At 39.9% G+C, this 15,546-nt stretch overlaps 4 protein-coding genes across 8 annotated transcripts; 2 read left to right on the plus strand and 2 right to left on the minus strand.

The window, feature by feature from the left end:
• Nucleotides 1-95: 95 nt before the first annotated feature.
• LOI1 (Pentatricopeptide repeat (PPR) superfamily protein) lies at nt 96-2,687 on the minus strand. Its single transcript, XM_008226083.3, has 2 exons — nt 988-2,687; nt 96-747 (listed from the first exon to the last, which is right to left on the minus strand). The coding sequence occupies exons 1-2, from the start codon at nt 2,574-2,576 to the stop codon at nt 282-284; spliced, it is 2,055 nt and encodes a 684-aa protein (XP_008224305.2). The 5' UTR covers nt 2,577-2,687; the 3' UTR covers nt 96-281.
• A 507-nt stretch (nt 2,688-3,194) lies between these two features.
• LOC103324046 (Pre-rRNA-processing protein TSR2, conserved region) lies at nt 3,195-4,641 on the plus strand. Its single transcript, XM_008226082.3, has 3 exons — nt 3,195-3,553; nt 3,708-3,799; nt 4,090-4,641. The coding sequence occupies exons 1-3, from the start codon at nt 3,373-3,375 to the stop codon at nt 4,141-4,143; spliced, it is 327 nt and encodes a 108-aa protein (XP_008224304.2). The 5' UTR covers nt 3,195-3,372; the 3' UTR covers nt 4,144-4,641.
• A 3,356-nt stretch (nt 4,642-7,997) lies between these two features.
• On the plus strand, nt 7,998-12,576 carry LOC103324044 (uncharacterized). 5 transcript variants are annotated; one of them, XM_089045395.1, is made up of 6 exons: nt 8,093-8,396; nt 9,110-9,625; nt 10,364-10,917; nt 11,006-11,072; nt 11,384-11,821; nt 11,948-12,089. In XM_089045395.1, exons 2-5 carry the CDS (start codon nt 9,247-9,249, stop codon nt 11,818-11,820), a joined length of 1,437 nt encoding a protein of 478 aa, XP_088901521.1. In that variant the 5' UTR covers nt 8,093-8,396; nt 9,110-9,246; the 3' UTR covers nt 11,821; nt 11,948-12,089. The 5 variants fall into 5 exon arrangements, with proteins under 5 accessions (XP_008224302.2, XP_088901521.1, XP_088901522.1 ...); XM_008226080.2 differs by having other exon boundaries at nt 7,998-8,396; nt 11,384-12,576; XM_089045396.1 differs by having other exon boundaries at nt 8,094-8,396; nt 9,110-9,641; nt 11,384-12,576.
• Nucleotides 12,577-14,476: 1,900 nt separating this feature from the next.
• On the minus strand, nt 14,477-15,206 carry LOC103324043 (uncharacterized). Its single transcript, XM_008226079.2, has one exon. The coding sequence runs from the start codon at nt 15,187-15,189 to the stop codon at nt 14,644-14,646; it is 546 nt and encodes a 181-aa protein (XP_008224301.2). The 5' UTR covers nt 15,190-15,206; the 3' UTR covers nt 14,477-14,643.
• Between the last annotated feature and the right edge of the window lie 340 nt (nt 15,207-15,546).

The following is a 15,546-nucleotide window of genomic DNA, read 5'->3' on the forward strand; positions in this document are numbered from 1 at the left end:
ATACGAAAACGACGTCGTGGGACGTCACTGCTTAGTAGACACAATGGGCAAGGCCTTCTTTTTCATTCAACCACCGCAAATTTCGAACTTAAAACTCCTTCCAACAAAATAAAGATTTAGTATCATAATTTACCCAAGCTACTAGACTAAATGATCATTCACCTGTTATTTTACAATGTAGCTAAGTACCAATCGAGCATTGCAAATCTACGATGTTGTGTATCTAATTTTCTTGGAAAGAATAATAATGACATAAATAATGGTTAGAAGGTATCAATTCATCACCAATAATCCCTACACGAGCAATGACCATCTCTAAAGCGATGAAAGCGATTGTTATCTCTCACAATAATTTCTCTACCAACAATGCCTGAGATAAATTTGATTGCACCATGGCAATCACCACAGATCCTAAGGTTCTTTGTAATCCTTATAGGCACCCCAGGAGGGATGGCTATGAGGCCAAAAGCAAGGGCAATCTTCTCGCTGTGGTACCAAACTTCTGATACTTTCTCTTCTTCTTCTAAATCAAACAGCGCAAAATTGGTATCGGCAATGTACCCAGCTTTCTCCATTTCCCTCCTTAACTTGGTTAGCATTGCTTGAATCTCCGAATTCCTTTCGTGGGAGGTGTCCTTCGCTTGGAAGACGTGGACTGCATTCTTGACGGCGATCCAACTGTAGCCTGCACCCTTCTTGATCCCGACATCTTTCATCTCCTTTCTCACAAGAGTGGCCTCTTCCCACCTGCAATACATTCATTGTCAAACATAAATCAGTTTGTTCAAATATATGGGGGCCAAAGGGCCCCGATAATGAAAGCAAAACAACGCCTCTATGGCTCCTACATCATAGCTTCAAAACCATAGCTTCTAGCCTCTTAGGATTCTGGGTATACATTGCTTATGCAACATACAGATGCTAATGGAATTGAAAATGATGAATCTACCATCAAAGAAGTATACATTTGGTAAGCATTTTTTGTACCTGCCAGCAGCTGCAAACATATTAGAAAGAATCACGTGGTTGCCAGAGTCTTTAGGATCAAGTTCAAATAACTTATCAGCTGCAACCCTCCCCAATTCTGTCTTCCTATACATTTTGCAAGCCCCTAGAAGTGCCCCCCAAATGGAAATTGTTGGACAAATTGGCATCTTTGTAATAAACTCATAAGCACGCTCTACCATCCCAGCTCTTCCAAGCAAGTCCACAACACATGCATAATGCTCTGCCCCTGGTTCAATTCCGTACTTTGCTTTCATTGACTCAAAGATCTGCATCCCCGTTTCCACGGCCCCTGCCCTACTGCAGGCCGATAATACACAAACCAAGGTAACGTAATTGGGTTTAACCTCATGACTTCGGACAGTCATTTCCTCAAACAATGCCAAAGCCATGTTGGCATGTCCTTGATGCGCATACCCGCCTACCATCGCGTTCCAAGAGATCAAGTTCCTTGAAGGCATCCCATTGAAGGCGCGCTTGGCATCTTCTATACTCCCACATTTTCCATACATGTCAACAAGTGCACTCCCAACAAAGAGATTTCCCTCGACACATGCCTTCACGGCAATTGCATGAACTGACCTACCCTGTTCAAGCCATGCAAGCCCAGAACAAGCACTTAGAACACTCGAAACCATGAAATCAGTCGGCTCAACCCCTTCTTTCCTAGCCCGCAAAAATAACTCACATGCCATCTCCTCCTCATCGTTTTGCACACACGCAGCCACCAAAGAACACCAAGAAACATCATTGCGCTTATCAATTGTATCAAAAACCATCATAGAAGACCCAACCTCCCTGCACTTCCCATAAAAGTCAATAAGCCCATTTAAAACCGACACATCTTTCCCAAACCCGCATCTCATGACAAACCCATGTAACTGTCTCCCGAGCTCCAAATTCGACGTATCCGAGCACGCATTGAGAAATGCACAGAAGGTAATCGAATTAGGCTCCCCGCCTGCCCGCAGAAACTCAATAAACTTGTAAACTGCATTTAGCGGCCGCCCGTCCAGCACAGCATTAGACATGTACGCATTCCACGTCGCAAGGTTTCTCTCAGGCATTTCATCAAACACTTTCCGAGCCTCGTCCCGCAGACCCGTTTTGCAGTACATATCAAAAGCACTGCAGCCAACAAAGACATCGCATATCTGCCCGGCCTTAACCGCAAGCGCATGGACCTGTTTTCCGGTGGCAGGCAAGCGGAGAGACCCAGAGGCCTTGAAGGCGCAGGGGAAGGTGAAGTCATTGGGCTGGACAGACTCGCGGAGCATGTTAGCGAAGTGGAGTATGGCGGAGGCGAAATGACCGTTTTGGACAGAACCGGCGATGAGGGCGGTCCAGGTGACGACGGAGCGAGAGGGGTTGAGTTGGAGGACGAGTTGGGCTGAGTCGGGGAGGTCGAGTTTGGAGTACATGTTGACGAGGTGGTTGGAGAGGAAGGAAGGGAGTGGGGTGTCGAGGGTTCTGATCATCTGGGCATGCGCCGCTCGGCCGAGCCGAGCGGACTGAGTCGACAAGGCTGATTGGACCAGGGAGGCGAGCGAGTTGGGAGTGAGGAATGGCATCGTTGGTAATTGCGGTCATGGTTTGGGAGTTAGAGGAGCATGAAGAGCGTTCGTGATGTTTCTTCACCAGGGATTTCTGTCAATGAAGATGGTTTGAACCTTATTGGCGGCTTATGTTAACGACATGTCGTTCAGACTTCAGGGTTTTGGTTTTGACTGGAGTCTGCTGCAAGGTAGAGGTGTAAAACCGGACAGGCTGGCCCAAATTCCGCACGAGTGCGCCCCTTCAAAGACGGCTCGGTATTATACACACTTTCATTTGATGTTGGGTTGAGCCAAAAATTTAAGGTTTTTTATTTGTTGAATCAGTCTGTTTAACATTTAAATTCGGTATCAGTTCAGTTCAATTAAAAAGATTCTAAGTTCGAATCTCTTGTTCTCTTGATGAAAGGGAAACAAAAAATCCTTAGCAAGCCATGGATGGCCAACGCAGGCACCAAATTTCCTTATAAAATAAAATTGACTTAATAAGAAGCAAAACACATATGCATATAGAAAATTCTTGCGAAATGTGTGAAGACTTGCCCCGATCGAGCACATTCCGCACCTCACATGAATCGCACCTTTCCCCGAGTCTTTCTCTGTCCACTCCACACATTCCGCGCTCTCTCCCAACTCCAACTCCCATGACAAACAAAAAGACTCAACAACAAAGCCTCTTCCTCTGTCTCTCTGTCTCTCTTTTCCTCCCTGCCCTCCTCATCCTCCGATCCAACACCAAGGCAGAGAGAAAGAAGAGAGAGTTCGGGCTAACTGATCGAGTGGGGTTGGGTCCAGAATCCAGTACTTGGATTCCATGGAACCCATCAACGTAGAAAAGTCTCGTCATGGTCATCTGGAACAGGGCATCTCGGCGGTTCTATCTCGATGGAATGGCCTTGAAATGGCTGTCCAGAACCAGTGGGGTGGCCGAGACTCCACCCTCAAAGCCCAGCAACTCTCTGCCGATATTCTCTCTTGGTTCTCTCAATCCAAAGGTGGTCTTTTTATTTGATTCATTCACTTGCATTGCATGCATAGCATATTCACATGCATCTAAGCACATTTTTACAATTATATATCTATTGCAACTGTGAGGTTGGAAGCCAGACTGCCTGACAAGAGAACATTAATTTATGTGTACACGTGCAGCACCACGTTATGTGGAAGATCTAGAAAACTTGCTACACGAACGCATGCTTCTGTCTTTCAACACAGACATAGAGGACGGAAGCATCGAGGAGGTATATATAAACCACCCTCTCAAATGATTTAATTAGATTCAGCTTGTTTAATAATATGTTCATGATCTGTTTGGTATGTGACAGATTTCCAAATTAAACTTTGAATTTAAGCATTATATATAGCAACTCCAATTTATATCTCGTGCATGTATAATTGAGTAGAAGTAATATTCTCTCAACGAGACATGGCGTCCTGCACAAAGAATTTCTGTGTGTATATGTAATTTGTTGTCTGTGCATGCAGTTTTATATATTTGATCATCTGCTTATGAAGTAATTTTTCAATACAGGTGGCAGAACAATTGATGATTGTACATGAGGAATACTTGCATGGAAACCATTAGAGAGATTTATGTGTTCTTTTTTTTTTAGTAGTCTGAAAGTACTGGTTAGGAGGATACATGGACATAGACAAAGAGTCAACTGAAATTGGCCAGCAATTTTACTTAGCTTCAAGCTTTGAATGAAAGCAAGTAGCATTACACAGGGAGACTAAACACAGGTACCTGAAACGAGAGCGGTTGAGATTCGATTGATTGAAGCCGATATGAAGAGGATTTCTACAGGGAATTGGATGCATTAATATTTCTCAGCTTGACACAGAACCAATAATTAAAAAGAGCATTTCAGCAAATCAACATCTATGGGAAGAAGAAGGGTAACTCAGAGTCACAGATAGTAAACTTTTGAGTACAAATATACTCAGTTGTAGTGAGTGATCACATTGCCTCTCTCTGGCAGTGTTATCAGTAACTTTCTTTTTGGGTTTCCTCTATTACAGTTCACTGTAAAAACTACATATATTTACCTAAGAAACCATAAATTCATGGTATTAGTTTTCAGCCCTTTTGTCTTTTCGATATAGAAATTTTCTTCTGCTGGCTCCATAATTTTGTTCCGTAAGAATGTATGAAATCTAACAAAACCTTCCAATCTGTAGAAGACGCTGAAAACTAGAGATTAGACTATGTAGAGGATGACTTATTTCCAGATTGGAGCAAATAAGAGTGACTTGCCACCTCCATTTCTTTAGATTGTTTTTTTTTTTTGGATGTGAAATTGTTTTCAGGTGGATGGTTAATTATTTGAATCAATTGTCATCCATCAGTGACAGAAACAAGTTTTTCAAAATGAGCTAGGCCAACTTAGAATATGAATTATAGACACTTCGATTTTTGTGGCGACTGATTGAGAGACGAGACAACCCCCATGAATCAGCTGACTGTCAAAACTAGTATGGTAATCGTACTCAAAGGCCTCTTTATTGGGATTGCTTATGTAGCAAGCATTTTTACTCATAAGTGTTTTTGGCATAAACACTTTTTATTATAAGAATGTCGAAATTCTTATTAAAAATCCAAGGTTTCTTTTAAGCAAGTGCTTCTCCATAAAATTTTTAACGCTAAATAATTCCAGAATTCTTAAACATGCCATTAAACTGCAAGATAATTTTGAAACATCTATTAATGTTCTCCCAAATATATGAACATAAATTTTATGGAAATCTAATCATATCTAATTTCTTAGAATTGAAGAAGACTCATCTAAGCTAACGGTTGATTCTCCAAGATTGATTGGGACTCTTATTTCTTATTGGACATGGATCTTTACTCCATGTATAAAGGTGACTCATCAACCCTCTCTTGAAGTGCTTCTCCTAGTCAATTTTTAAACTTTAGTTATTCGTTTACTCATTAATCGAAGGGCTTTCCACGGATAGGCCAATTCTAATATGACATATTATACAAAAACCGTTATAAAGCCTATTTGGAGAGAAAAACTCAAAACTAGCCACTTGTCATTTTCTAATTGGTTCTTATAAAAATTACACTAAGAACTAATTAGAAAATAATAAGTAGCTAGTTTTGAGTTTTTCTCTCCAAATAGGCTATATATGGGTTTTTGAATAAATAAAAGGGTTATTTATTGTTTCACCCCCTGGAACTTGAGATCGCTCTCCCTTAACTACCCGGAACTCAAATTTCCTCACTTTACTCCATGAATCTCTAAAAATGGTTGAAATTTTCTCACTTTGCCACTTCTGTCCATTTTCGTCCCTAAAACTGTTAAGTATGTTGAGGTGGCATGGGCATTCTAGTAATTTTAGCCCTTCTATCTTCTCCCTTCTCTCTACCTATCTCTCTCACTCCCTTCGCACCCCACCCCTCCCTATTTTCTTTCTTCTATATTATCTTTGCCTCTCTCTCTCTCTCTCTCTCTCTCTCTCTCTCTCTCTCTCTCTCTCTCTCTCCTCCTTAGACCTAACCCCAGTGCACCTCCATCGCAACCCACCCCTCATCTCCCTATGCCTCTCTATTCTCTCTCTCCGCTTCTCTCTCTTCGCCCCTCCCCAACCCCTATTGCACCTTACCCCTCCCATCCTTTTTCTTCTCTATGCCTCTTTCCCTCACTCTTACTCTCTTTGCCGAGAGAGAAGATGTCGAGTAGATTTTTATTTTTATTTTAAATTTTGAGTGGTGGTGGTTTGGGTGTGTTAAGTAATTCCATGGAGGGTTAAGTATGGGGTGGGGGGGTTAGGTCTCGGGAGGGGAGAGGATAGGAGAGAAAGGCCATGAGAGTGAGAGAGATAGAGAGAGAGTCAAAGGGAGGGAAGGGGTAGGGTTCGATGAAGTTACGCTGGGGTTAGGTCTGGGAGGGGATGGGAAAGAAGAGAAAGGCAGAGAGAGAGAGAGAGAGAGAGAAGATAGAAGATATAAGACAGAAGAGTGGGTAGGGGTGAGGTGCAATGAGGGTTGGGTTGGGGAGGGGATAGAAAGATAAAAAGGTCATTTAACGGGAAAATGAGATGACGTTGAGGGGATAGGGTAACATTTGAGATGGAGTGAGAGAATGGGGGTAAAATAAGGAAATTTGAATTCCGAATGGTTTAGTAAGAGCGAGCTCGAGTTCTAAGGGACGAAACAGTAAATAAGCCAAATAAAAATGGTGATTATAAGGCCCAATATATGCATGTTGGCCCGATCAACTCGCTAAAGTCACATTGATTGTTAGAGTTGATAGCATATTCTCACCTTAGCTATTAGATCACTTCCACCCCTACTGGCAAAGGCAAAGTAAGGGCTGTCACTATTCACATGAATAGTGGTAGCCTTGCAATTTTGTTTGCATAACTATGAGCAAGGATAAGGGCAATTACTATTCACTTTAATTTATTTTCAATTTTTTATACTTAAACGATTATTTTTGATAACATTTTCGGTTGCCACATGTCACTATTTATTATAAAATTCTCATCTAAAATTTCAGATAAAATTTTCGGATAAAATTTTTGGTTGCCACGTGTCCATATTTATTATAACATTCAGATCTCAAATTTCAGATAAGATTTTCGAATAAGATTCTCGGTTACCATGTGTCGATATTTATTATAAATTTCTAATCTCAGATTTTAGACAAGATTTTCACCCTTTAAATTGCCCCATGTGTCGTCTCTATCTTCTAAATCACTCTATAAAACTACACCCTTAACTCAAACCTCTCATACCATATTCTCTCTATCATTTCATTTCTCCATATATGAGAGGACTTAATCTCGTTGCCTGTGATCAGGCAATGATTAACTTTGACCCAACACTCACATAACAAAATATCTTCCATGATTGTCCATGATCCTCCGGCTTCGATGGAAGAGGTCATTTGTATTTTTACACAAATGGAATTTAGTAGTAGAAAATTTGGTGTGGAAAGTGAAAAATATTGGAATGAGAAGAATTTGTACGAAGATTTGGTGTGGAAAGTGAATAATATTGGTAGGTATTTATAAAAAAAAATTCAAGAATTTTTTGATATTTTTTACAAATTCGTATGATTTTTTTTTTCTTTCAAGTTTTTAAGCAAAAAAATGGGTAGGCGTTGAATTAGATGAGATTTTCATATTGGAGCCTCCAAGAAAAGCCACGTGGCTTGTAGCTGTTGGTTTCTGGCAGTGCTGATGCAACGTTGACGTCAGTCCAAGATTTTTAATTTTTTTACCATTAGCACGTGCATTATACTCGTCAACGATAAAAAAAGATTAAATATCTTGTTCTGACGCCAACGTTGCGTCAGCACTGGCGTTAGCTACCCAAAGACAATAGGATGGGCCAGATCTCCCCGTAGGCTTGCCCGGGCTCATGAGTCCCACACCTTACCCGAACTGGATCTTCCGTGCTGGAGCTTCCTTCCGGGCCTAGGGCCCCCTCCTGCCTAGGCTAAACTCTTGCCGTGGAAGTTCTCTTAAGATTATGGATTCCCCGGCCGTTGCCTTTATAAAAAATGCTTTCGCACGCTTCCCACACGCCCATTGCCTTTATTTCTTTATATTTCCCCGAAACTTCTCTCATCTCCTCATCTTCTCATCTTCTTCTTCTATTTCTCTTTCTTTTCCTCTTGTCTTCAGAATTATCTGTTATCATATTTTTGACTTTTATTTTCTCTCTCACTACTTTCTGTCTCTCTTGCTCGACTCTCTCTCACTACTCTATGCCTCTCTCACCCACTCGGCTCTCTCTCTCTATCTCTTAATGGCAGATTCATGGCAGATCTGGTTGATTTAGATGCTGAGCTAGTGTGTTCTCCTCCATGGAAGAGATTCTAGGTATTGATTTAAAGATTTTTTGTTTGGGTGGTAATTTGGGGATGAATGTGGGTGATGCTAGGTATTGTTACTATATATTTTTTCAATTTAATCTTTTAGGTGCGATTTGGAGCATCATTTGTAGGTATTCGATTCTTCTTTTAATCCAAGAAATCTTAAGTTAGGTCATGAATATGTGGATTAACTCTAGATTATTTTTGGTTCTGTAATTAAGCATCAACTATGATGAGGTTGTAATTCACTGAGCCTCTCTGGTATCCCAGGTCTATTAAGATCTTTGCCTTGACAATTATGCATTCTTTGCCTTTTCTTTTTCTGTTTTTTTTTGGGCATAATACGTACATACCTATATATATATATATGTATGTATGCGTACTTGGGGTTGTTAATAAGCAGGGATTGATTGTTAATAAACACTGAGCTATAAAGTTCTAAGTAGGGCCCCTTGCTTGCTAACTAGCTGTGAAAGGAATGTATGCATAGAAATATCATATGCCCAAACTTAATCGAACACAATTATCAAATGGCTTAACCGATCCACCTCTGAGTTATCTATTTTCCGTTGCTCCGCTTTAATGGATAAAATACTTACAGGGTTCAAGTCTAACCAGATGTTTACAGTTTTGTTTGAGAGTTGGTTTAATTTCTGTTTGGATTATAATGAGCATAGTTATTGTTTGTTCTTTATGTATTATTTTTGTGGTTTGTTTCAGGAACTTTTAGAAAATTTTAAGGACAAATTGGGATCTCAGAACCCGTCATTCGAATGATGTTGTTATGTAGGTTGTCATACTCTTTAACTGCTTGAAAGTACACTATCCTCACCCACCTGTCAGTTGATAAAGGAATCATGAAGATTGATATATATGATGAAAGTGATGGAAGCACGCCTAGGCCAAAGGAAAATGGTTGTTCTCTTAAGCCAGTTTCACCTGACGAGTCTGGTGAAGGTTTGCCTTATGCTCCTGTGAATTGGCCTAATCCTGGTGATACTTGGCGCTGGAAGGTGGGAAAGAGAGTTTCTGGAGCTGGACACTATCTGGATAGGTATCTCTATCTTCCAAAGAGCCTTCGCAATGCTGGTCTAACAACACGTAAGAAATATGGTTTTGCGAGCAAGCTTGCTGTTGAACGGTATATCCAAACAGCATTTCCTGGTGCAAACATCAATGAATTTTTTGCATCATTCTCCTGGAGGATTCCAGCACAAAAGTCGTCGTTGGCAAATGGTCAGCCGTAATCAATGTTAATTTTCTTTCCTCAAGTTTTGTGCCTTTTTGTCTTTAGTTTTATTCATTTTTAATTTAAGCATTTTATATAAATAAAACAGTACCGTCCTTGTCTGTCAATGATCTATTGTTTGATACCTGTGTTTGCATTCTATTTTTTGCTGGTGATTTTTGAACTAGAGCCTTTTATCCAATTTTCTTGAAGAAGATGGGTAGTTAAGCTATTATTTCGTGAACTTATATCTGGAAGGCCCATGTATTTCTTGTAGTGAATGGCTGGAGTAATGGTGTCAATTTTGGAAAAACTAATGGGCTATCTAAAGACTGTCAGATTCTAATAAACATTCCTATAGGTTAAAATTTTCATTTCATATCAATTATCCAAACTGGTGTGTATTTTTGTCAACTTTCCTCTCCATATTTATTAGATCCTTGTGTTTTTACACATGATGAACATTGAGTGAAAAAATATGCACAAGAAAATTCAATATTTCATAACAAATTGATGTCCTTGATATTGGTTTTAAAGTTTTCTGAAAAAAGAAAATTCATGTTCAAGAAGACATCTCGTTTGGTTTTCATGTCTCAGCTCATTGGATAATCAATAACATTACTTTCATGTTGCAACAGCATGCTTGAAATGATATCATATATAGCTGCTGACATGCATAAGTTTTGCCTTTGGAAATGGTTTTATCACATCTAGTTCTGTGCTTTCTTTTTGTGGGGTTTATACAGGTACTGCAAGGCTGAAGCATGTGCCATGTATTCCGCCTTCCGAGGAATCTGATTCGCAGTCTGACACTGTATGCTGTAAGGCCGGAAATAAGATGTGCAACAGTTTGTTGGAACAATCAGAAAACCCACCTTTGGCAGTCATGGAGTGTGATATTTGCTGCACTGAACCTAAGTTCTGTCGTGATTGCTGTTGTATTCTTTGTTGCAAGACTATAAATTCATCATATGGAGGCTATGATTACATTAGATGTGAAGCAATGATGGATGAGAGTTGTATATGTGGGCATGCTGCCCACATTGATTGTGCTCTGAGATGTTACATGGCTGGCACTGTGGGAGGAAGCATTGGGTTGGATTCTGAATACTATTGCAGGCGCTGTGATGCAAGGACAGATCTGGTTTCACATGTCACAAGGATTTTACATACATGTGAATCGCTTGATTCTCGGGATGACATTGAGAAGATTTTAAATCTCGGTGTCTGCATTTTGCGTGGTTCACAAAAAACCAGTGCAAACGAGTTGCTGAAACGTATTGAAGTGGCCATTGCAAAGGTAAAAGTAATAGCTTTATAGTAGTTTATCCTTGTCCACACTTGAGTTCCCAAGGACCAGCAATATAACATTTTGCTATATTGATCAGCTCAAATGTGGGACTTGTCTTGAAGATATTTGGAAAGAGGAAGACAATATTTCAGCTATTTCTATCGGTAATTTTCCCTCTATAAAATCAAGTAATTATGTTATGATGAACAACTTACTAGTTTTTGGATGCGACTTAAAAATATAATTAGTAAATTAGTAGCGTGTGCACAAGGTTTTAAAAGTGCATAGTCATGCAAGAGTATTGAAAATACTATCTCTATTGAAAATTCTCTCTCTCTCTCGTGGAAATTGAAGTGCTTTTCTTTCCCAATGATCCCTTTTCCACTAAATTGCAGTTGCAAGACACAAATATTTATCTCTTCTCTCTCTCTCTCTCTCTCTCTCTCTGTGATGGACGGTTATTGTTTAAATACAGATGTCTCTCATCATGGAAATACTGCCCTAGAAGTTACAGCATGCCCTGAGCCCATAGGTGTCAGAACAAGTTCAGAAGTAATGTCTACATCTTTTCATTATCGAACTGAGTCTCAAAAACTTGAGGTAGAGATTGATCAGGTTCTGCAGGCACTAAGAAAGTCACAGGAGTCTGAATTTAGAATGGCGGAGGATAGCCTTCATGCACAAAAGAACTATCTTTGTAATCTGTATCAGCAACTTGAGAAGGAGAAGTCTGATTTGGTACGGTGCACATCACCTGACCCAGATGCTTTACTGAGTACTGTATTGAGCAGAGTGAAGCAGATTAAGGGGGAAGTAAAAAAGCTCAAGGATATGGAAGAAGTGGCCAATGGGTTTGGAAAGACTTCTAGAGCTATCCTGAAGGAACACTTCAGTTTAGAAATTGAGGAATGAAGTAAACCCTTACCCGATTATGATGGTTTATTTTCATCATTTGTTCATTAAATTTTGGTCTTGAACTGGCTTCTTCATGGCTTGAACTGAATAGCCATATAATTTTCTTGCGATTGTGCTTTCACAGTTGTGTGAGGTTCATATATGAGGGTCTGTATCAGAATGAGCTGGTGCGTGGTGACAAAATGTCATGCCTGGCAGAACAAAGGGATGAAGACCCCGTTGAAGAACCAGGAATCCTAGTGGCTTATTAAACAAAGTGAATGAGATAAGATGTAAAGGTTGTGGCTCTGTCCTGAGTGATCAAGAAAGACTGACAGTGGATGCTTAAGGAACCCTCCATGCCGAGGTTTGTATCCTATCAGCTCCCTAAGAATCTGTATCTTCTTGCAGTGAACTGATCATTGTGTTTTTCGATGAAATGGCACATGAGAAGTCATTGCAAATACTCTGTTTAAAGCATCAGGCAACTGTGTTCTAGCACACAGCTTCCCAATTTCCCTGATTAGCAACTGTGTTTTTCTTTTTATGTTTTTGTCAAGACGGTTTGCCTGGCCGGGAAGTTGGAAATTTTGGCAATTAGAAACATTTTGGATCGGAACTGCATCTTTTTGTTAGTTCGTCTTGTCTCTGGCTAGAGATTTGCGGAAATACAAATGTAAACATTGACGTTTCCTGTACACGGTACATATATACAAAATGCAGGAATAAGTTCCTTCAGAATGAAATGGACTATCATTTTTATTCTTTTAATAATTTTGTTGTGTTTATTTATTTTGTTATTTTGTTAATGACTAATCCATAAAACAAAGATTACAACAAAACTCATCATGAAGTTTTGATTGTTTAGGTTACCAAAATTCTTTAACCTGATCCTCGGGCACATTTTGGTCCGATGGTGAAATGTGGGGAGATAGGAAGTAATGATTAATACATGACCCAGTTTGTTTTTTTTTTCCTTCTTCAAGTTTCGAATAATATCAGTGATTTACAATAACTAGTAATTGTCTTAAAGAGGCATTTAGCTTCTGTGAGGCTGTGAAGTTACAGCAATAACCTCTCGTGCTAGTAGCTTGATAAATTAATGAAGGAAATGATGAATGCTGAGACTCCATTGTAAATATTTTTTTTTGACTGATAGCATATCAACATATCAACATGACTGAATTTGGAGATGCGAAAGCCAAAACCTAGGCAACTTTTACAAAGAAACTAAAGCACAACCCATTCTTAACTCTCAAAGCAAGACATCTCCATAAAAGAATCAGTTGTCTACATTCAGAGAAAATTGCCAGCAAATCCAACCATATCATCCCAAATCCATCCTGGGGCATGCTATGTCTAACCAAGAAAACCTCTGGCTTTCTGATTAACAAATTGAAAGGTTAAAAAAGAAGGAAGAGACAAAAGGAAGAAATGGGCAGTAGCATGTCAAGCAGGAGAATCAGATTCGACATAAAGCATCTTCAAGGCAACTCATCAGTAGCACTCAGCCGATGATCATGATAGTGAGAGAGAGAGGTAATCACAAAAGAATCATCAGAAAAACACTAAGAAAAAGGGAGTAAAAGGCTGTATAAGATACTGTTATATATAATCACATTGCAAGACACTGAAAAGCAAAGATACGGCCATCTCATTTAATTGCTAAAAGTGAAAAGTAAAGGGCACGTTTGATAACCATTTCAATTTTAGTTTTTAATTTTCATTTTTGTGCTAGAGTATAGAGGAAAAAGAGGGAAAACGGAATTGAGAATGAGACTAGAGATGGGATTGAGAGGGAATATGAGAGGGAAGGCTGGGAGGGAAGAGTAACAAAAGTGAAAACAAAAACTAAAAACTGAAATCTATTTGAAATTGGTTTCACTTTTGTTACTCCTCCCTCCCATCCTCTCTCTCAATCTCATCCTTATTCTCACCCTCATTTTCTTCTATACTTTAGCACAAAAAATGAAAACTAAAAACTAAAATTGAAATGGTTATCAAACGTGGAAAATAAATCACTTCAGCTCACATTAGAAAACCGTATATGGATCCTTTAGGTTGACCAGTAGACCATGTACAGACCCACCAAGTGGACCATCCATGGTTCCAATAAGTGGGCCAGAAGCATATATTCTTAACCATGAAGTAATGCAGGCATTGGTTCCTGGTAATTTTTATGCAACAAGGGCAGATAACTTACTTCCACCAAAAGTTCTAAAATGAAATTTTTTTCTTTCAAGGAATTGAAAATCAAGAAAAACAGTCAATTGGATAGCAGAGTCTCCAGAACTAGGTCATAAGAGAACCAAAGCATAATTAAGGCTAAACATTGATCACTGAGAACATGTAAAGAAGGGGATAGGTTGAATAAGTTGAGAGTTTAGATTATAAAGAGAACAAAATATTTGGTGTCTTCAAAATGACATTCTTTCATCCTGTAGGTGAATGAATAATCTTTTCAGAAAACACAAAAAGAGATTCATATAATATGAGGGCAAAGTAAATCTCCAAGAAAACAAAAAGAAAGGTGAGCACAAAGCACTATTGGCCTAGAAACTCAAGTACACTATAATTAAAAATGCTGATCAGAACCCAAAAACCATCATGCACCTGCAAAAGCAACACAAATGAGCTAAATGAATCTAAAGGCCAGCCATTTCAAATACCACCATTGCCAAAACCAACATTTCTTCATTCAACAAGAACAGCATACAACAACTAGTTCCATCAACAACAGCCTCAGAAGCTTAAGTTGCAAGCTAAATTCAACTTCATTGGAACAACTAAAATTATAAACCCCCAAAAGAAAAAAAAGAAGAAAAAATAAGAGAGAATACATTACTGTACAAGCACAAGGCGGTTACCCATACCTCCTCTGAAACCCCCATTCCCATTCCCATCTCCATCACCCCAAACCTCTCCACCGCCATTTCCACCGTCCGAATTCTCGATCCCCTCGGCCTTCGGCACCGTCACGATAAGCTCACCATCGACAAAAACCGCGCTTGCCAACTCGGGCCGAGTCGACTCGGGCAGCCGAAACCTCCACATGTCGAGCTCAAGCTCGTCCAATGTCAATTCCGCCGACCCACTTTCCCGAACCACGATTTTGGTCACACCCGGATAGATTTCGACGGTATGGGCCCTCACGCCGTCGCCGATGTTATCTGTTTCGGCGATAAATCGGAAGCAATCGGGGTTCTCCTCGACCAAAACTTCGGCGTCGGAGCGAAATGGAAGCTCCAGGACCCGACTGAAGACATGAGGCAGGCGGCGGAGCTTCTTGTGGGTCAGACCCAGAAGGGCCTCAGCTTCAGAAAGTGGGTTGCTTGAGTTGTATTGGATGGTGATGTTGCGCTTCTTGGGCATCGGGTGGACCTTCATGGCTTGGGCTTCAATGGCTGTGGTGGAGGTGCAGAAGAAAGAGAGAGATTGAGACAAGATTAATAGAAATATGAAAGATGCCCTTGTGAAAAGGGAAGGCCAATCTTGGGTGGGAATCAAAATCCTGATTGGGTGGTTGTTTTTATGAAAAGAAAGAATCATAAAGGATTGGTGGGAAAATTTGTTTTGGGTATATATGGGTTTTGTTTGCTTTGCTTTGCTTGTTTTGGGATGAGACTTGATGGGAAACTAAAAGAAATACCCTAACCCTAGAAATTGGGTTGAAATGAATTGAATTGAATTGAATTTCCCTATCTGTGTTTGTGTGAGAGATTGAGTCCCCAGAAAAGGCAAAAT

Source organism: Prunus mume, linkage group LG2 (genome assembly GCF_029339155.1).
Source record: "Prunus mume cultivar Tortuosa linkage group LG2, ASM2933915v1, whole genome shotgun sequence".
Taxonomy (NCBI): Eukaryota; Viridiplantae; Streptophyta; class Magnoliopsida; order Rosales; family Rosaceae; genus Prunus; species Prunus mume.